Source organism: Tigriopus californicus, chromosome 7 (assembly GCF_007210705.1).
Source record: "Tigriopus californicus strain San Diego chromosome 7, Tcal_SD_v2.1, whole genome shotgun sequence".
Classification (NCBI taxonomy): Eukaryota; Metazoa; Arthropoda; class Copepoda; order Harpacticoida; family Harpacticidae; genus Tigriopus; species Tigriopus californicus.
The window spans coordinates 6,970,506-6,989,444 of record NC_081446.1 but is presented as its reverse complement, the minus strand read 5'-3'; the positions used below and the strand labels follow the sequence as shown (position 1 = coordinate 6,989,444).

The 18,939-nt window shown below is 44.7% G+C and overlaps 7 protein-coding genes across 7 annotated transcripts; 4 read left to right on the top strand and 3 right to left on the bottom strand.

The window, feature by feature from the left end:
• The first annotated feature begins 821 nt into the window (after positions 1–821).
• Positions 822–7,643, top strand: LOC131883969 (kynureninase-like). Its single transcript, XM_059231582.1, has 8 exons — positions 822–1,251; positions 3,347–3,473; positions 3,614–3,833; positions 4,486–4,660; positions 5,976–6,121; positions 6,195–6,407; positions 6,631–6,846; positions 7,403–7,643. The coding sequence occupies exons 1-8, from the start codon at positions 1,092–1,094 to the stop codon at positions 7,517–7,519; spliced, it is 1,374 nt and encodes a 457-aa protein (XP_059087565.1). The 5' UTR covers positions 822–1,091; the 3' UTR covers positions 7,520–7,643.
• On the bottom strand, positions 7,564–8,697 carry LOC131883976 (splicing factor 3B subunit 6-like). Its single transcript, XM_059231588.1, has 3 exons — positions 8,357–8,697; positions 7,964–8,082; positions 7,564–7,894 (listed from the first exon to the last, which is right to left on the bottom strand). The coding sequence occupies exons 1-3, from the start codon at positions 8,381–8,383 to the stop codon at positions 7,654–7,656; spliced, it is 387 nt and encodes a 128-aa protein (XP_059087571.1). The 5' UTR covers positions 8,384–8,697; the 3' UTR covers positions 7,564–7,653.
• A 1,349-nt stretch (positions 8,698–10,046) lies between these two features.
• LOC131883977 (cytochrome c oxidase assembly protein COX16 homolog, mitochondrial-like) lies at positions 10,047–10,733 on the top strand. The gene has a single exon (XM_059231590.1). The coding sequence runs from the start codon at positions 10,389–10,391 to the stop codon at positions 10,731–10,733; it is 345 nt and encodes a 114-aa protein (XP_059087573.1). The 5' UTR covers positions 10,047–10,388.
• A 106-nt stretch (positions 10,734–10,839) lies between these two features.
• On the top strand, positions 10,840–11,320 carry LOC131883975 (uncharacterized). Its single transcript, XM_059231587.1, has one exon. The coding sequence runs from the start codon at positions 10,840–10,842 to the stop codon at positions 11,251–11,253; it is 414 nt and encodes a 137-aa protein (XP_059087570.1). The 3' UTR covers positions 11,254–11,320.
• LOC131883972 (uncharacterized) lies at positions 11,221–13,852 on the bottom strand. Its single transcript, XM_059231585.1, has 2 exons — positions 13,691–13,852; positions 11,221–13,623 (listed from the first exon to the last, which is right to left on the bottom strand). Exons 1-2 carry the CDS (start codon positions 13,844–13,846, stop codon positions 12,838–12,840), a joined length of 942 nt encoding a protein of 313 aa, XP_059087568.1. The 5' UTR covers positions 13,847–13,852; the 3' UTR covers positions 11,221–12,837.
• Positions 11,334–12,700, top strand: LOC131883970 (dimethyladenosine transferase 1, mitochondrial-like). Its single transcript, XM_059231583.1, has 3 exons — positions 11,334–11,478; positions 11,556–11,756; positions 11,850–12,700. Exons 1-3 carry the CDS (start codon positions 11,334–11,336, stop codon positions 12,599–12,601), a joined length of 1,098 nt encoding a protein of 365 aa, XP_059087566.1. The 3' UTR covers positions 12,602–12,700.
• On the bottom strand, positions 13,811–15,816 carry LOC131883968 (ZZ-type zinc finger-containing protein 3-like). Its single transcript, XM_059231581.1, has one exon. The coding sequence runs from the start codon at positions 15,289–15,291 to the stop codon at positions 13,885–13,887; it is 1,407 nt and encodes a 468-aa protein (XP_059087564.1). The 5' UTR covers positions 15,292–15,816; the 3' UTR covers positions 13,811–13,884.
• Between the last annotated feature and the right edge of the window lie 3,123 nt (positions 15,817–18,939).

Here is an 18,939-nt window from a genome sequence, read left to right as displayed (position 1 = left end):
GTCTCTGGTTTAGCCCAAAGCGCTGGAGCACACTAAATTTATAGCCCAGCGCTTTCGTTTAGCGGGGCCAAGACTAAAGAATTCATAAAATGTAAAGAAGCTGCGGACCATGGCCACAAATGCCGGCATCTAAATCAACCTCAAAATTACCTCAAAATGGAATTTCCCCTCCAGCTCATTTTTTTCTAAGGAGACAATCGCAACTACGAGTATTTCTTTGCTGGCCGCGATTGTGACCCAACATAAGGCAGCACCCAAGTATAAGTATATCGGCTTTGAGCCAAGGACAAATACTGTGTCTTCTTGACCTTGTTTAGGCAGACATGAGGCCTCAGGCATAAGATGAGCTTATGTCAGGGCTTTGGTGGATGAGTACGATCTACAAGGCCGAGCTCGCCAATGCTCAGATGATCTAATGCATATTCTCAACACGACAAAAACATAGAGTTAAAAAAACACACCAAAGAGAGAGAGAGAGAGAGAGAGAGAGAGAGAGAGAGAGGGCGGAGCGCATATAACAAGCACATGTGCTCTTTAGGGATTAGACTGTCAAACTAGTGAGAAGCCACGTGATGTAGAGTAAATTAGAGAAAGATATTAAAACATCTGCCAGACATACGTTCATTTGTGACAGGTTGACAATCATTATTGACTTAAAGAAACGATCCGCCACATTGTCGTTTACTCCTTGGCTGGTTTGTCTTGGACGAATTCCTCATTGGAGAAATAGACTTCGCTGGGCCAGTGCTCGGACCTCTGTTAGAAACTGCTGTATGGGGAGATAAAACTGGTTCTGTTAGCTCCCTTGGCATCTGGCTCGTATTACAACGAGTGTTTCTAATCGATGCGTGTGAACAGTAGTGTATAGTACTCCCGAGTTAATCCCAACATCAGTTCTTAATCCAGTGGTGGCACGGATATGAACAACTGAAAGTGTGTGGCATTTGTTCGAATTGTTCACCGACCTCAGCACCCGACCAATCTCTTGGGATATCGACATTGTCGAACTTGACCACTTGGGACTCTGTGATTTCTCCTGTTTTTTATTTTGTGACAGATATCTAGCCATCGAGTTGCTTGTGGTTTTCAAAATGGCCTCATTTAGCATTGCCCAAGAATTGGCCTCGCACGAAAAGGATTTCCAAACCCCCCTGGACAGCCTCGAATTTGCCCAAGCCATGGATCGGATAGACCCTTTGAAAAAGTTTCGTTCTAAGTTTTGTTTCCCAAAACTGAAGAGTCTGCCTGTCAGTAAGGAGAAAGTTTGACTTTTGATGTTGATATGAGTTCGTAAGGGTGAAATCATCAAGACACTTCTTTGATTGAAAGATACAGCAACAAAATAGTTCAGGGGGTGATAACGGTCAAAGTCAAATATGTTTTGGAATGGTCTCATTATGGATGGCTGCACGGGGTGTTTTAAACAATCGAAAGTAATCACAGCATAGCACCATGATGCCAGCCAGCCGCTAAAATCTCCTCGTCGATCAGTTCCACTGAAATGAGACCATCAATAGAAAGATAATTGACGTTATTGATTTTGCTCACCAAACAAATCTCCATTCACATCGGTTGATCATGGAAATCTGACAAGGATGGAACTCATTTGTTTCCATCCTGTCGGTAGGTTGATCAACGACTCAAGTTCGCCACTTTTCAAGTACTCCACGTTCTTAAATATCATTCAAGTCAATATCATTTCGGTCTATGTTCTCTTTCGTTCAAAACTCTCGTTGACTACATGAATAGGTACATTTACGAAATCTGCTCCAGTAGTTCTTGTTAAGGGTACTTTGCTTGTTCAAAAATTCAATTTTTGTGGGTACTTTTCCAGCTTTTCCATTCGGGTTCACTTTTGACAAAAATGTATGATCACCAGATCAGCCTTTTAGCCAATAGTAAGAGGTTTTTGCATAGCTCATTTTTCCATTTGTATGTGTTGTTGGGGACAAAACCTTTATGTTCTATCTTGATGAAAAAAATGAAAACTCATTCATACTTTTTGCATTCATCAAACCATTTTTGAGGAGGCCACTCTGCCTTATATTCAAACAATGAGGAGAGTAAAAACGGAAACCATAAGCAATCCAATTACGGCAAATCAATCTTCGTTTTTCGAAAATCAATTATCTCTTTTCCGTTTGAGAAGTAACTTGTTTGTGTCAATGAATACACAATTGTTGTTTTCAAGATAAGCATACTACAAATTGAATTGGAAATGCTTACGCCCAGGAGCCAAAATGACCTTCTCGTCAAGTGGTGTGCCGTCATCAGACAGCGTTTCCTCAAATAAACCACATTGAAAAAGCCTCCTCAAAAGGAGCCACTTCAATGTAATCTACTATTCTGTGCGTACGTGGTAATACAACACAGTGACTCCCTAGAGTAGGTGACATGCCTAAAAATACAATCCAATGTACCCCACATGCCAAAAGTATGAAATGATAGGCCAACCATGACCAAACTAGCTTTTAGTTGGGAATGCATCTCAACCTCGAAAGAGGATCATAAGTTTGTGGAAAACTTTTTGCCTCGTGGGTGTTCTAAACATGAAATATGAATTAGGAAAGACGCCCAACACATCCAAAGACTGAATTCGAGGTTTACCAAATTCCCATCCCAATTCTCCCTTTGGGGTAGTCCGTTTCCGTTATAGTTAGACAAGAAAAAAGATATGATGATTGCCAAAACAACGATCTGAATTCTCCATCCAGCATATGCAAATAGTTTCTGTTGATTTGGCGTCTGCCAACCCCTTTTCAATATTGCCAACAACAACGATTCAAATCTGAGAAAAAGTTGAAATAGCCACTTTGAGAAACTTTGACAAACTTTGAGAAACGCCCCAAAAAGACAAACAGGTATAAAAAAATGGAAACCTTCTAATGGTGAGAAAGTAATGCCCACTCCCCGGATGGTTTACTCAAACTGAGTATTCGCTTCAAATGTTATCTATGGGGTCAAGTCTAAGCAGAGCTGGATATAGATAATTGGCTTTATTCTCTTCACCATTTATGAGTACAAGCTGAAGCCAGAAGCGATTGAATTTACGCAATATTTGACTATTGTGCAAATGTGAGAACTTCCAACTTCTTTTGGAATCCTGACTGGCTTTGATTTGGACGAGACTATCCCTTAGGTAGATAAGTCGTTTCGATTGGGCTGAGGTGTACAACAATCATGACTAAATGGAAGTTTCATTGAAATGAGCCCTCAAGAGAAAACAGAAAATGTCGGATTAGTTTCAAGTGATCCTTGGATAGTTAAGAAACCCGGACAACGCCATCGAGAAATACTAATCATCTTAATCGAGGTTGAGCAACTGATCTCATTTTCTTCCTCTTAGAACATCAATCAAGAGGAGTGGTTGATGGAGAAGCGGAATGCATCTACTTTTGTGGCAACTCTCTGGGATTAAAACCCAAGATGGCCGACCAGCTTATGGCCGAGCAACTTCAAAACTGGGCCGACATGTGAGTAAGAACCCCATATAATTCAATCATGGGCGGCAAGAAATTCGTGCCAATGGATGACATTGATGCCGCGTATGTTCTGAATGTCCATGCCCTCAAAGTTCTCCGAGTCCAATTTTACCTTCTCATTTCCTTTTTAGGGGAGTGTTCATGCACTTCGAGGGTCCCTTGGGAGCTGCCTTTTGCGATCAGCCGGGTAAACCCATGACAGCCCAATTGGTGGGTGCCAAGTTTGACCATGAGGTAGCCTTGATGAACGGCTTGACCGTGAATCTCCATCTCCTCATGATGGCCTTCTTTCAACCCACTGAGACAAGACATCGAATCTTGATTGAGGATCATGCTTTTCCATCCGACAGGGTACATACGACATTGACTCATAATGGGATCCATGTAATACCGCGCATTGTGTGCTATATCAACCACAGAATGAAACTCAACACGCAACGAGGCAAGAGCAAAGAAACTCATTGCTAAACTCGCAACAGATAGAAAGTACATTCGTCTCTCTCTCTCTCTGTCTATCCGTATCCCGCATAACATACCTTTTCTGACCGACTCGTTTTGTGATGTAACGTTATTACCTTGCAAAAGGAGCTCACATTCATTTTGACGTTCTTGGGGCAATCTCTTCATGTCTTGGTTAGATGCCATTCAACCAACTACTGACTTTCTGTCCAGTTTAGGGCTTTCTTTGATGCCAACAGTTTTTCTGCCAACGTTTAAGAAAAAGAAGTGCCGTCTCCAAAGATGCCATGCTTAAGAAAGCTGCGAAAAAAATTGGTTCAGAATTGAATAGGTTCTTTCTGTACACAAAGTGAGCCATTTCGTGTTTCTTCATGTCACTACAACACGGACCGGTTTCCATTTAGGAAATGTGACGAGAGCAGGAAGGAACACGATTTAGAACTAATTTGGATCGCGATTTCAAATAACAATTTTGCCTAACCCTTCAGAAATAAAATGTCCGTTATCTAGAGCACAACCGTGAAGACCGGCTTTCGAATTTCAGTATGCGATGAGCTCTTTGATTCGCTCCAAAGGTCTGGACCCTCAGGACTCTCTCATCCAAATAAGGCCTCGTGAGGGTGAGCACACACTTCGAACTGAGGATATCCTCCAATTGATTGAGGAGCAAGGCCAATCCATTGCCATGATCGTGTTTTCCGGATTACAATACTACACTGGTAAGCACATGCTAATTACAAATCCAATCTCGTATAAGAGATTCACTTGATGCATTAGTTATTTCCAATTACTGTACAGTGATTTTAAATGTGGTGAGATGGTATTGCAATTCCATTTAAATTGCAATTGAATGACCTTGCAAAGGCCAGATTGTGATGGACATGGCAGTGCGCTTAGGCCTAGATCTATACGGCATAAACCCATCAAAAATCTACTATTCATAAACTATGGAAATAAGATTGTAATATATTTATTACATCCCTAATAATGTAAATTCCAATCGAGTTCAAATGTTTTCGGTTACAGCCCCACTTTGGAACTTCAGAAATGATCGTCCCACGTATTTTTTTACCTCTCGCTGCCCTAGGAGAGCTAATTTCGCCGTTTCCATGTAAAATGAGTAAGGCCAAAATCAAGAGCGACCTTATGTTAAAAAAAGCAATGATAAAAATTGACGTTAATAGTGATGGAGGTTCTGTTGGTTCCATTTTTTAAGTTCTTCTTTCCCTCTCATCCATTTATTTTCACTCGTATCTCCTCCAAACTCAGACATAAATTTCTTTCTCGAAGTGGAACAAAGAGCAGAAGTAATAACATACGCCCAAAGACATAAATTCGTCCTTCTTGGCATTGGGGCCATTGTCAACGTTGTATTTGTGGTATTTAATTGAAACTAAATCTGTAGATTTATTTGCTAGCTTTGAACTAGTTCTAACTCTAACCTCTTATTCGAACTGTGTTAAAGTCAATCATTAAGGTATGATTCTGATTTGACTACCAATCCTCTTATTTTATTTTATGACCGTGTGACATTAGACAACTAGCAACGCCTTGTTTCGTTTTTTTGTTGAGGAGGAAGGGGTGGGGTAATATTTTGTTGATCTTTAGGCTTCATTTACATCTGAGGCCGCCCTCTCTAGAGAAAATTCAAAAAAAGACACCAAGTTTGAAGGCAACAATATTTACAAAACTATTTAGGTAACATATCATCCCCAATAATCAAGGACATTGAGACGATAGACTTCTGCATCTGGTAACAAGAAGTGCTTTTTGTAACTTTATTGTACTTGCAATTATGATTTATAAACCAACCGGAACGAATTTCTGGGTCTGGGTATATACTCGTTCCTAGATTTCGGATTGTAAAAAATCAATCTTTTATTCGACACTTCTACAAATGAATTATCATAGAAAACTTATTTGGACCTACCTACGAGAGTATATCAAGAGGTTTCTCTAAACAATGAATGTGAAACTTGAAATAAATAAAGATTTTTCTAGTCCTGGGTTGATTGAATTTGATATTTCCTTCAGGACAAAAGTTTGCGATGAAGGCCATCACAAAAGCCGGACAAGACCAAGGATGTGTGGTGGGATGGGATTTGGCTCATGCCATTGGGAACGTGGAACTGAAACTTCACGATTGGAACGTGGACTTCGCATGTTGGTGCACGTACAAGGTGCGTTATCTCCAAGGCGATGAGACAACGCCTGCAATCCCATGTCAGATTAATCTTGTTTCTGGATTTACAGTACTTGAATTCGGGTGCCGGTGGGATTGCTGGGGCGTTCCTTCACAATCGCTACGCTCAAAGTCCGCCCGAGCATTTACTAGGATGGTGGAGTAACAAGCAAGAGACTCGTTTTCAAATGGCGGCGGAGTGTGACATGGCCATGGGAGCAGATTCGTTCCGACTGTGTAACCCTCCACCTTGGTTGGCTTGTCTCAACTACGCCAGCTTGCAGGTTATAATAATCCATGGACAAAACAATTGCCATGAATCGTTTGTCTAATAATATCTGAAATATGCGAGCATCAAAAAGCAATGTCAAGATCATGAATGGCTTCTCCTCTCTTAGGATTCTTTTGGGTAGCTTGATTTGATAGAGGATCTGATTTTAGCGATGGATCGCGAGCCATATATATAGATATATATATGATCATAAAAAAAAAAGATCTTTCTGACAGATATTTGAAGAGGCTGGAATGGACCGAATTCTGGCTAAGCAACGCTTGCTGACGGGATACTTGGAACATCTCATCCAACAGCATTTCAGTCAAGGCCCCGTTACCGTGACCATCATCACACCGAGCAATCCAGATCAACGCGGATCTCAATTGAGTCTCGTGTTTTCAACCGACGTTAAAGCCGCGCACGAAGAACTGGAGCAACGCGGCATTGTGGTAAGCATAACTAATGCTTTGTATCGTATTAGCCAAGCTTGGATATTGTCACCAGGGTACGCTAGTAAGTTAAGCGCAATGTGCCAGAGTTTTGAACTCTTAATTTTACAACTCATTCACAGCAGTGTAAGATCTCACACAAACGCAGTTGAACGAAAAGTTGTGCTTTTAAGGATTAGATGTATATTCAGGCTCTCTTCAGGCACTCTTGAACAAATTCAGAATGTTCCAATAATCATTATTTGAAAGTTGGATGTCTCTCAAGGAATAAAACATGGTTTTCAAAACATTCAGGACGTGTTCGAGGGTGCTTGAATATTAAGTTAAATCTTTACTGAACCTTAAAAGTGCTACTTTTTATTTAGATACGGTTGAGTTAGAACCGTTACTACTGGGCACGCGTTGTTTCGGGATGGAATTGAAGGTTCAAAATTTCCACAAGTGGGACGTTGAACTCATTTTCGTACTCGAGTAGTACGGAGTTTTAAGCAAAACGGATCTTGACCAAGAAAAATTTCTGATTGGTTTAAGACGATCTCTCGGTTTCTATTTCTAGTGTGACTTCCGATCTCCAAGCGCCATCCGGATTGCGCCTGCCCCGCTCTATAATTCGTTCGAGGACGTTCATAAGTTCATCACGATTATCAAAGAAGTTATCGGCCGCAACGTCTAACATCATCAGTTCCTTCAAACTCCCATATATTATGAGATACCAACTTCAAATCTTGACTTTTTATGTGGTTTCTTTTATACATGAAAAATGCGACGAACATTCAATACAAAAAATGACAAATCAATTGGGCTTTCTCATGTTTTGGTCTCAGTTCGTCCCGGTGTATTCAGTCCATACTTAGCCTTCATAGCCACCAATTCAGCCTCCTTCTTTTCGGCGTCTAGCTTCTTGAAGGCCTTATTGGCTTGGTAATACAGAACCACGAGGTACCGGTTGCACACATTGAAACCGGAGAGATGGTCGCAGGCGTTCTTGGCGTCAAAGATATCCTCGTAGACTACAAATGCCGTGCCTCGAGTCTCGGGTGTGTTGCCCCTAAAAAGAAGATCGCATAGAAGGGTGATATGACAGGAAGGAAAAGTGAATCAATCACTGCATGCTTACACCCGAATTTGGCGGATGGCGCCGTATTTGCCAAAGATATCGTACATTTCCTCGCCGGTGATTTTGTAAGGTAGGTTGCGCACGTACAACACGCGATTCACTTCTGGAGGGAGTCGAACCTAGAAAGGTGAAAGCAGGAACACGTCAACCATCAACTTGACCGCCGAGACATATTTGTTGAGTACCAGTACGGGTGGCCTCACCCAATGCTCGAACGTAAAAAAATGGAGACTGGACAATGATGGATCTTATTAAGGGGTCCCGCCGTGGACGGAATTCGCTTTCGAACACGAGAGGATCTCACATTTGCAGGTGGCAGCAAAGCCAACAACGGATGCATCAGCCAGATCAAGTGCTCGCACATAATTAGGGATCATGCAGCAGGCTACTCACATTGTTTTTAGTCCGATTCATCGCCATGTTCAATGGGGCAGAGGGAGGAAGATAGTGGCAGGCACGAGCTAAACGATTTGTAGACGACGACGATATGCGGCCCCCAGATGAGTACCCAGATTGACGACCTGGCTCGGGTTGCCTCGTATCCGGGTAGACAGAACACAGGAGGCGATGCGGCGAGTAGATGAAAGCGCGGCTAACCAATCTGACCGATCAGCCGTTTTCAAGAGAGAATCTGGTCTCTTGGTTGTTTGTGGCCACTTTACTGCCTTGGTTGGTTGGTTGTTGTTGTTGGTTTGAGAGTTGACACCAACGTTGACTTTGACTGGAATGGAGCTAGGGTAGCTGAAATAGGCTAACCCGTTATGCCTAACCGACACACACCTGATGAGATTCTCGTCATTGTCTTATACTGTAGTTCCATTTCAGATATTTCAATCCCTTTGATACTAGTAGCAAGTTTAGTTTACTTCGATGGCGAATCAGCCAATATCTTCCGAGTTTCCTGATATTGGCAACCCTATTTTGGGGGCCATTCCATTCATAAAATCAACAAAAGTGAGAATTTTAGAGTGACTACTTATTACCAATTATGAACCAACTCACATTATCCATATCTTTCATTTTGATAAGAAGTTAAATTCTTTTTTATTGCGACTCTTGGTCATGTGAGATTGTAAAATGTATAAAACTGTATGTATAAATGTCATATACAAAAATTGATTCAAGGATAAAAGAATGAAGTGGTCAAGAATGGTAAAACAGTTGACTAGAAAGTGATATAGCAATGAGTAGGACTAGAATGGGTTCAGTGCACATGAAAAAATAAAATGAAGAGGGGAATTGCAAATAGTACATAAACAGGTGGGTCAGATTGAACAGATCTTTCGTCAGCTCCCGTCGTTGATGGCATTGAGCCGGGACCCATGCTTGATTCTGAAGTATTAGGGCTGACCTGTAACAACCCGTGCATTTCGTTGACTTTGGACATGCATGACTGTGATTGATTCATGGGCTCGGATAATGTTTGAATCCCTTTTGACTTAGTTAATGAACATATTAGGATGTACTTGACAATTTGGCTCCATCTCGTAAGGCACAAAGGCTACTTTTTGTGGGGAATTCATTTTGAACAGTCCTTCAGCCTCGCCGTACTCGGTTTGATTGTTACCGAACTCGAATGAATCGGATATTAGGCCAACGCTTTTGGTCACCTTAACTCTACTCCATGTTGCCACTTCATTGTTGTATAAGGAGTATTGATGTGCCCAAGTTAACCATTTCTTGTTTGTTTGGTTGTTCATTTGCCACTTTAGGATATTCGTCAACTTTCAAAGAGTTGTGACATTTTCAAATAGTTTTGTAAAAATTATGTTGATTATGTTATTCTGACAAGCTACAGATGGACAAGTTAACGTTTTGTTGAAAAACTTTTGTAATACTTGACAAAAAAAAAAACATCTCTTCTGGGATACACAGTAAATTGATCTCAAACAAAGGAAACAAAAATTTAAACTTACTCAGACAAAAACCTATTCTGGGCATATGCATGGTGACTGATTTTGCATTTTCAATCCTGAAATGTCATGAAACTGCAGATTTGAATTAAAGAAAAACCCTGAAAATGTACAAATCGAAATTCCGAGTGATATGTCAGTATGAAACTGGCAGGTTAATGTGGAATTCAAACAAGTACAGACTGTAGGCTGAAAAGCATTAATATATATTTTCTATCAGTTTCTACTTTCACTCATGGGGCAGATGAGTGTAAAGTTGTGCAATTTGGACGCCAGTTTGGCCACCCCCTGGATTTATTTGGAAAATTTGTTTGATCGCATGTTATTTGAAGCTTGCCTTGATTTGCCTTGATTCGCTCTTGACTGAGCTCAGTCCCCATTCCACGTTTCCACGTTTCCACGTTTCCACATTGCCCGTTGCCCGTTTCTCGTGGCGTTCTCAGTGGGTGGGACACGCCGTTCGATCCGCAGACGATCCCGCAGCCACCACCGGCCCGTAGAGCCAGCCATTCATGAGGGCGTGGTTGGCTCGTTGGCGCACGCACTCGTTTGTCCGCTACGGGTTGCCGTTCCTAGTGTTGACGGTGGGCGGTTCGTTCGTGTTGTCCGAATTCACGGACGTGCGATTCCGCTATCAGCGCTACCGATTCGTGGAAAACGAGTTTGAGGCGAGCGGGCGGGTGCCCGGCGCCGCCCCCACCCTCGAGGACGAGTATCGTGTCTATCAGGCCGAGACCAAGAACCAGCCCGATGATTATGAAATGATCCGCGGACCACGCCCTTGGGAAGCCGGCAACACTCAGATCGCGCCCGCCCGACTCATCGTCCGCTCCATGCCCAACCCCGCCTCCGACTGACTGACTGACTGACTGACTGACTGACTGACAAACCGACTAACCGGCTCCTTGGTCTCATAGGTCCGTCCGGCAGAGTAGTCCACTAGTCCACTTGGCCCCTCACAACATGTGGTGGGTCCGGCACCTGAGGTCCAGCGTCTCGGCCTCGTCGACTTCCATGACCTTACCTTCGTTGGGCTGGGCGGGCCGATTAAGCCCTCGCGCCTTGGCCACTAGTGGCCGGGCGGGCGCTGAGAGCCCGGGGACGCGGGTCATGCCGCAAGTGGATGTAGATGAGCCTAGCGTTCGCCGTCAATTGGGTCCGGTCCAGATGACCTTTGTCAAACAGGCCGAGCGCGACAACGCCCAACGCGCCACTCGCCACAAGAAGTTTCGCCGCAAGGATTGGTATGTGGCCGCCATCTGCCTGAGTGTGGCCGCTGCCATCTACAGCTACACGATTTTTGCCATCAAGCAAGAGACCTTCCTGGATGATTTTGATATGCCCGATCCTATGGAAATGAAGGAGGCCAAAGCCTAATTATCACGTCTGCCGCGCCCACCACTCATTACGTCGATCTTCTATTCCTCTATTCTTCTATTGGTAGTTCCTCCTGGGCCATGACCAGTTCCGCCGCTCGGCGGCTGCCCCCTTTGCCCAGCACGCGCGATCTGCTCCGGCTCTACGGTATCCGATCCAAACGCAGCCTATCCCAAAACTTCATACTCGACCCCCGGACGCTGGACAAAATCGCTCGCACTGCCGGTAAGCCATGTCTTCAATCCCCATACCGTCTAGGCGTCTGTGTAAGTCAGTCATCTCGTGTGTTGGGGCGAGTTTAGGTCCGTTGGCTGGTCAGACAGTAGTGGAGATTGGACCCGGACCCGGTGGCATCACGCGAGCCTTGATAGGCAATGGCGCCCGCCAAGTCGTGGTCATTGAGAAAGATGCCCGATTCCTCAGTCCGCTCCGGCTCTTGCAAGAGGCCGCCCAAGGTCGCATCATCATCAATATGGGCGATGTCCTCAAAGTTAATCTGTCGAGTAAGCTTTCAGTTTCGTTCAAGTCGATCTAAATCCACCCACTTCCTTTTTATGAAACTGAATTCAAGACGACCATTTGGTTTAAACTTGCAGAATTTTTGGACGCGGAGCTACGGCAGCCGTGGGACTCGCCGCAAGTGCCGGATATTCGTCTCGTGAGCAATTTACCGTTTAACATTACCATGCCTTTCTTGGTCCGGACCATCCGCGACATGGCTGCCCACGATAACTTGTTCTCCTATGGACGTGTGCCGGCCGTGTTGACCTTTCAAAAAGAAGTGGCTGAGCGGATTATTGCCCAGCCCGGAGACCGAAATCGAAGCCGACTCTCGGTGTTGTGTCAGAACTTTGCTCAAGCCCGCTTGAAATACACCTTGAAGGGCGGTTCGTTTGTGCCAGCGGCATCTGTGGACGTGGGAGTGATGACTCTATTGCCTTTGAGGCAACCTTACATTGATTTGCCCTTTAACTTCCTGGAAAAGGTGTTTACGTCGTTGTTTCATGGCAAACAAAAGACAGTGAGAAAAACGATTGGCCATCTGTTTCCCAATCAAAACCGCCTCGAACGGGCGGATATCCTCTTGTCCACGTGTCGTATTCATCCCAATCGTACAGCCGTCTCTTTGGACATGAATGACTTTGAAAAGATTGCCTTCACCTACAAGGATATGTGTGACAAAGAGCCCAGGCTAAAAAAGTACGTCCTTCCCGAACTGCGAGAGTTGTTACTCGATTATCAGATCGAGCATGGCCTGTTCGAGGACCAAGACGTGCTCGATTCGGGCAGTGGGTTCAGCCTCACGCAGAAAGAACACGATGAGGACGAGAATCGTCCATCGCTTTAATCGCATGATGGGCTGACCTCCCGTCTCGTTCCTTGGTTGTGGCTTCAGATTTAAGCAGCCGTTCTTAGTTGAAAATACATCCGTTGTTTTCCTATTGAATCGAATTTTACTCTGAAAAAGGTTTATCACGAAATGATCGAAGGTTACTTCTCCTTCTCAGGCCTGCAGGGTATAGAGACAGTTGAGCTCAAACCAAAATGAGAGACCAATTGCTTTCTTAAAAATGATTAAGTGTTTCAATGACGTGAGGCCAGCCGAGCCATGTTCTGGTCGTGAATCATCAAGTTCTCCAGACTCATCTCCAAACCCGACTGCGAATGCCTCGATTTCGAGTCCTTAAACTCTTCCGCGGCATCCTCGAAGGACTCGTCCTTTCCAAGGTGGTGGTGCTTCTCTCGGACTTTGTTCATGACGAGGTCTCGATGACGTTGCTGTTGGTAGGACTTCAGACATGACATGCCCCGACCCAAAACCGATGACTGACCCGAGGCAGCAATGCCAATCTGATGAGAAGGTAAGCCCGTCTGACTTTTAGTTTCGGATTTGGACAGTGTTGCTTGGGATTGATTAAGTCGGCGTTTGAGACGCGTTCCACGACCCATGCCTCGAAATCCGATGGAATCTTGCGTTTCATCGAGAGCCGGAGGAGGATGTGAGGTTGGAGGAGAGAATTTTGACGTCGCATGTTTCTCGTCAATGATATCACGAACTTCTCGGTCTTCAGGATCAAGGTCGAACGAATCGTCGTCCTCATGATCGAATTGACCTTCAAAGCCCCTCCAGTCCCCCGTGGGCCGGGAAGAATGGCGTACTTCGCCTTCAAATGGAATCAAAGATGAGCCATACACGACGGGCTTGTTGAGTTGGCCGTGAGGTCCGGGAATGAGGTCATTCACACGGAACTTTTGCAACTCGATGGCATCGCGGTCCGGACAGTCTTGGAGGTGGAGTAATTCCTGGCTGCGAGGAATGTGATGTGTGGCGTTGTACGGGCAAATGGCCATATCCATTTCAGGGTGGTTCTAATGAGGAAAAAACCAGCGTGAAATGAGTCGAAGCCTGGTTGGTATTACTTCGTTTGGAGCTTACCTTGGCGCATTTGATGATGTGATACTGGATTCGATGGGGCAAAATCTGATGGCTCTCATTATACGGGCAGGTGACAGTTTTGAGGCCCATCATGGTGGAAAACGAAATGACACACCCAGATCTAAAAGAGTGAAAAAAATAACAGAGTTTGAACATTTGAATACAAGGCTGTCGGGGAACATGTGAAGCGCTGTTTAATGCGAGAAATTGGGGTCCAAATAATTCTTGGCGGCCGTCGAGCTGTACTCCTTATCCACAAAGGACTTTTTGAACTTCTTCCGCACGGGCTTGAGCGGGTGATCCCGTGTGTGTTTGCCCACTTCCAACCCCTTGGGCGCGCATTCCGAGCAGAAATCCACCGTATCGGGACGAACACATTGAGCACACTGGAATCGGGCCCCCACAATGGGCTCAATGTCGCAGCCATCACATCGGAATCCCAGGTGAACCCAGGGCTGGCCGTTCTGTTGTTCCAGTTCTTTTTCACGACGTATGCGCTTGAGCCACAATAACTCCTGATAGGCGGACGAGTTCCGAATGGCCGCCGACAGGCCCTCCTCATCCGACACGTCTTCGTCTTCGAGGTAGTACAAGTCGTTTCGAATGGCCGGTTGAGCGGCCGCGCCGATTGGTCCGGCGGGCGTTCCGGGTGGGGTCCAATCGCGCTCACCGGGAAGGGGGTCGGCCGGGGGCGGCAAGTAAGCCGGTCCGTCGTCTTCGTCCTCGTCTTCATTCATTTTGACACTAGGCGCCAAATTGGGGAAGAAGGTCGAGTTCTTTTGTTGGATGAGATTGAATTTCTTTCGTCCCGAGCGGGATTTGCCCACATAACGATAGCGAGGTTGACCGCCCTTGCCTGGGATGGGCAGACCGGCTTTTTGGAGTTTCTGGAAGTATTTCTGTGTCCGGCTTTGGACTTGAATGGCCGTGCGATTGCCTAGGGCTTGCGCGATCTTCTTCCAACGTTCCATTTCCACGTCTTCGGACGGATACTGGTGGAGCAGTTCTTCCAAGCGGCGTTGCTCTTCGGCCGTCCACGGTTGGTTAAATGTGCGAGGTTTGTGGTCCTCGAAGACGCGACCCCGCACCACTAGGCCGGGCGGCGTGCCTCGTTCGGCGGCCGGACCACTGGCGCCGCGTTCGCTTTTGCTGGGCCGCGTCTCGGGTTTCTTGAGGGCCGGCTCGCTGACTTGGTATTTTTCCCAATCGATATCGGGCAGGCGGGCTAGGACTTGCGCCCCGGGTAAATGCAGCCCCTGACCCGATTGGAGCCGCTCGACTAAGGCCAGGGGCGCGGCCAGGGCTTGATCACGGGCCGTCAAGAGCGCGTCAATGTCCAGGACGGCTTGCTGCTTTTGCGATTGGAGCCGGCTCAAGGTTTGCAACAAGGCTCGATAGTCGGGATTCCCGCGGAGCGCCTCGTGATCCGTCTCAAAGGTGAACTCCGGTGGATCCGAATGGAGTCCGGCGGGTCCGGCGGGTCCGGCGGGTCCGGCGGGCGGGTCAAGGCCGGACGGGGTGTATGAACAAGCCAGAATGGCGGCAGGGGAGCGCTCGGTCGGACGCAGTCCTGGTCCGGACTCGGATTCGGACTCGTCCATGACGTGAGCCCGCTAGCCAGCTAGGCGGGTCCGTTACCCACGAATGGACGCTCTCCCCAGTATCTACTTTTCTATCAAACTGTGTCGCCATCCATCGATATTCCAATCGGTGGGTGGGTCGGTCAGGGATTGTGCGGATAAAGCCGTGGTTATGGCTGCGGGGAAGAGGCCAGACCGGGGGACCGGGGTGGACCCAATTCAGAGTGACAGGGGCCCAAGGCAGAGCAATGGGGGGGCGATGAGCGCACTAGCACGAGCCCATGGGCGTTCTTGGCTCGGCCTGGATGATCGATGATCGATGAAGATCGCGCCTGAGGTCATGCAAGAGTGGTTCGCTCGATCCTTGGTGTTTAGCCAGAGCGCCCGCAACTAACTAGCCAGAATGTATTATGGCGAGGGAGACAGACACCTTTGGGTTCAGCGGGTTCAGCGGGTTCAGCGGGTTCGGCGCTGATTGTTGATCTGCCTCCGTGAACAGCTCGGGCATGGCTCAGGCCGCTGGGAATGTCAAATGGACTTTCCGAGACCGATTTTGGTACTTGAGTTGCGTGATTATCAATTTGGAGCATTGCCCTAAAAAGGAACTGAGGGGTCAATGACTCGTTCCATTATTATAGACAGTTATTTTGTTTAAAGCTGAAGATGGCATGTTCAGTTTCATACATGTGTACATGGATAAGAGCTATACACTAAAGACCTGTGGAATTATGAAAAGGGCTTTGTTCACCTAGTTCCTAAGACAAGGTCTTTAGATATGTTTGCCAATGTAGCAATGGTCAATGATTTTTGATAAGCTATAACGCAAATCTAAGCTTGTGAAGTGAGTAAAACTTCATTCAATTTAATTCACAAAGATAGTGGGTGGTGCTTGTCACATTTTACAAACATTTCAGAGAAATTTTAGCTTGCCTTTAAAACTAGTCTTACATAGTTTCACTCTCTTTGCACTCAATCCTAGTGCCCTGTATTAAAAGAGTGCAACAGTGAGTTCAGAGCACAATGGCCGTTAATTTTGAACTTTCAATTCTATTCCAAAACATTGAGCTTACACGGATCCCAGATCCAAACCTTAAGAGTTAGTTCTAAGGCTTAAGTTACTCTTCAGGCATCCTCATCTGCAATCACAGCAACACCAGATTCAAACTAGGTATTTTTAAATAGAAATATAAACACTGGCTCAACAACTGGCATTTAAAACATTCGAAGTAAATTAAAGGGTGCCTGAAGGGTAGATAAAGTCGTATATGACACGTAGAATCAGAGAATATTATGTAAATGCGTTTGGTTTGGATCTGTGGCCCAGGTAAGCTCATTGTTTTGGAAAGGAATTAAAATTTAACTTCTGTGGGGCACTGATCTCACTTTTGTACTCTTCTAGATACAGAGCCCTACTCAATCCATTCCTATTTAATCAAGAACAAGACGCATGTAAGGCAAGGGTAAAAAGGTCCGCGATCTTCTTTGGAGAATTCGTGGCGTTGAGGATGGCAGTGATGATTCCTTAACGTAATGCTCCAAATTGATAATCACGCAACTAAAGTACCAAAATCGGACTCGGAAAGTCCATTTGAGCTGGGAATGTCAACAAAGGCGTTAAGATAGTTTCAGCTAGAATGGAATATAGCCAGCCTAATTTTACTCTTGACAAACGAAGACAAGCAGCTGACGTCATTCCATGAAGTAAAACTACAGACTGCGTCCTCGCCAATTTGGGAGTTTTCGGGGTTTCAATGCAGTGAGGGCATTAAGAAACCAATATAAAGCTTATAATAATAATAATAATAATAAAAGTAAAAAAAGCTGCCAATGGTTAAAAAAAAACATTTGCAAAAGTAGGAAACTTAAGATTAACACAAATGAGTTCAAAAACAACTACTTCCGGCTTTACAGTATTTTCATATCTGTTAATGAGTGAGAATGTGGCAGTCAATAAAATGCAATATGAAATGAACCTTTTTGGGGGGGATAAATGGCTTGGAAGTGTAATCTAATCCCTTAACAAAAGCCATTGAGCCCCAAAAGTTTGAATGACTTCTCAAAAAACGGTCATGTCATCATCTTCTTCTCCTGCTTTGATGTGCCAATACTTCAATAGTCATCTATTGACTTTCGAAATGTATACGAGGTTGCCATCTGGCAGGAAGCATGTTCAAAAGAGTAGATGATGCTCTGAAGCAAGAGGCCAAATATACGAGTAGCACTGTATTTGAATGGATACCATACTTTATTAGAGCTTCGAAATGATTTGGAAATATATATACATCCACCTTTCCACAACAAACATCTAGTCAACAGCCACCAACTGGGAATCATACAATGCTTGACTAGAGTAAATGATTGAATGCTGCCCTGAATTTTGTTGCCCCAAGTTGAATTAAACCCCCTAAGCCCCACAAGGATTCATTGAGTCACACATCATTTGAAGCTACCAACCAACGATCAAAGTACTTTGCTATTAAATCTGTTTCCAGCTGTCACACCTGGAATGGTGACTAACATTGGTATGTGCTGGTTGTCTTAGTTCTCCCTCCACAAATTGCCCAAAATGGGGATGCCAGATGGCATTTTTCATTAATTTTCCTACATGCCTAACTGACAGGGCCATCCTATTTGATGTCTTTCAATCTGACACATGAATATTCTGTTATCTATCCTGTTCACAGTGTCTATAAGTCTTTCAAGCTTCAAACTTGTTTTTAGTCTGAAAGATGGTACAAAACACTCACAAAAATGTTCTGACTATCATGTTTTTTCACCAACCATATAATGCTTAGACCTTGCATAGTGCAAGGCAAAGCAAACTCTTGCCTTTATCAGCTGCTACATGAATTTTGGTGTCTGGTGGAATTGTGTAATTTTAGTCCTCTTTCATATGCAAGCATGACCGGATTTTGAGTGCGTTTGTCACTGACTGAAATAGGACATGCTCACTGAGGTTGTCATTTACCCCTTTGCACCTAAACGCCCCCTTTTGACTTACATAGTGATGTGCCAAGGTTTTGGCCATGGCATGAGTCAATTGCAATAGAGTTGAAATTAGCAGAGCTGTTATGCAAAAATCAAGGGTAGTGCAAAGAGCAATTAAAAAGATAAAATTTTACGCTTGTTAGGACACATTAGTTCAATTTTTTGTGAAAAAAAGCTGTCATTTTTATATTTGACACATCCCTACACATACAAAACATACAAAAGATGGTGCTTGGGCGCAAAGGGGTACAAAAATTTAACCAAACTGATGCTGTGACCATATCCTATTGAGAGTAGTTCAAAATTTGCTTTTTTGCGCAAGTCTTGCCCATGTATGGCAGCAATCCAACTCTGCAATCCAAAAATGCAAGAAGTCCCCTAGCTGGCCCATTTCATTTATGATATCTGAGGTGCAGACAAATGGCCATTGCTTGATGTATATTTTGTTTAGTATCTTTTACCTATGGTGAAATGTGCAAACCCACTATTTGAGCCACTTTCTAAATTTTCTATTGAAAAACACATTACTTGAATCTGGTGCTGTTGTGATTGCAGTTAGTGATGCCTGAAGAGGAACTTATGCCTTAGACTAACCCTTACAGGGTATGAGAGTCAAGCTCTGATTTAAAGAAAGTGGCCGGTTAAATCCAAAAAGACAAGTAAGGTATGGGTGTTCAAAGA

Excerpts from the sequence above, each read along its gene's own strand:
- LOC131883969 (XM_059231582.1), top strand. The coding sequence starts at position 1,092 with ATGGCCTCATTTAGCATTGCCCAAGAATTGGCCTCGCACGAAAAGGAT. Across the intron at positions 4,661-5,975 it reads CGGATTACAATACTACACTG|GACAAAAGTTTGCGATGAAG; the intron begins GTAAGCACATGC and ends TATTTCCTTCAG. Across the intron at positions 6,122-6,194 it reads CATGTTGGTGCACGTACAAG|TACTTGAATTCGGGTGCCGG; the intron begins GTGCGTTATCTC and ends CTGGATTTACAG.
- LOC131883976 (XM_059231588.1), bottom strand. The coding sequence starts at position 8,383 with ATGGCGATGAATCGGACTAAAAACAAT. Across the intron at positions 8,083-8,356 it reads TGAATCGGACTAAAAACAAT|GTTCGACTCCCTCCAGAAGT; the intron begins GTGAGTAGCCTG and ends TCACCTTTCTAG. Across the intron at positions 7,895-7,963 it reads GCCATCCGCCAAATTCGGGT|GGGCAACACACCCGAGACTC; the intron begins GTAAGCATGCAG and ends TCTTCTTTTTAG.
- LOC131883977 (XM_059231590.1), top strand. The coding sequence starts at position 10,389 with ATGAGGGCGTGGTTGGCTCGTTGGCGCACGCACTCGTTTGTCCGCTAC.
- LOC131883975 (XM_059231587.1), top strand. The coding sequence starts at position 10,840 with ATGTGGTGGGTCCGGCACCTGAGGTCCAGCGTCTCGGCCTCGTCGACT.
- LOC131883970 (XM_059231583.1), top strand. The coding sequence starts at position 11,334 with ATGACCAGTTCCGCCGCTCGGCGGCTGCCCCCTTTGCCCAGCACGCGC. Across the intron at positions 11,479-11,555 it reads CAAAATCGCTCGCACTGCCG|GTCCGTTGGCTGGTCAGACA; the intron begins GTAAGCCATGTC and ends GGGCGAGTTTAG. Across the intron at positions 11,757-11,849 it reads CCTCAAAGTTAATCTGTCGA|AATTTTTGGACGCGGAGCTA; the intron begins GTAAGCTTTCAG and ends TTAAACTTGCAG.
- LOC131883972 (XM_059231585.1), bottom strand. The coding sequence starts at position 13,846 with ATGTTCAAACTCTGTTATTTTTTTCACTCTTTTAGATCTGGGTGTGTC. Across the intron at positions 13,624-13,690 it reads ACATCATCAAATGCGCCAAG|AACCACCCTGAAATGGATAT; the intron begins GTAAGCTCCAAA and ends TTTCCTCATTAG.
- LOC131883968 (XM_059231581.1), bottom strand. The coding sequence starts at position 15,291 with ATGGACGAGTCCGAATCCGAGTCCGGACCAGGACTGCGTCCGACCGAG.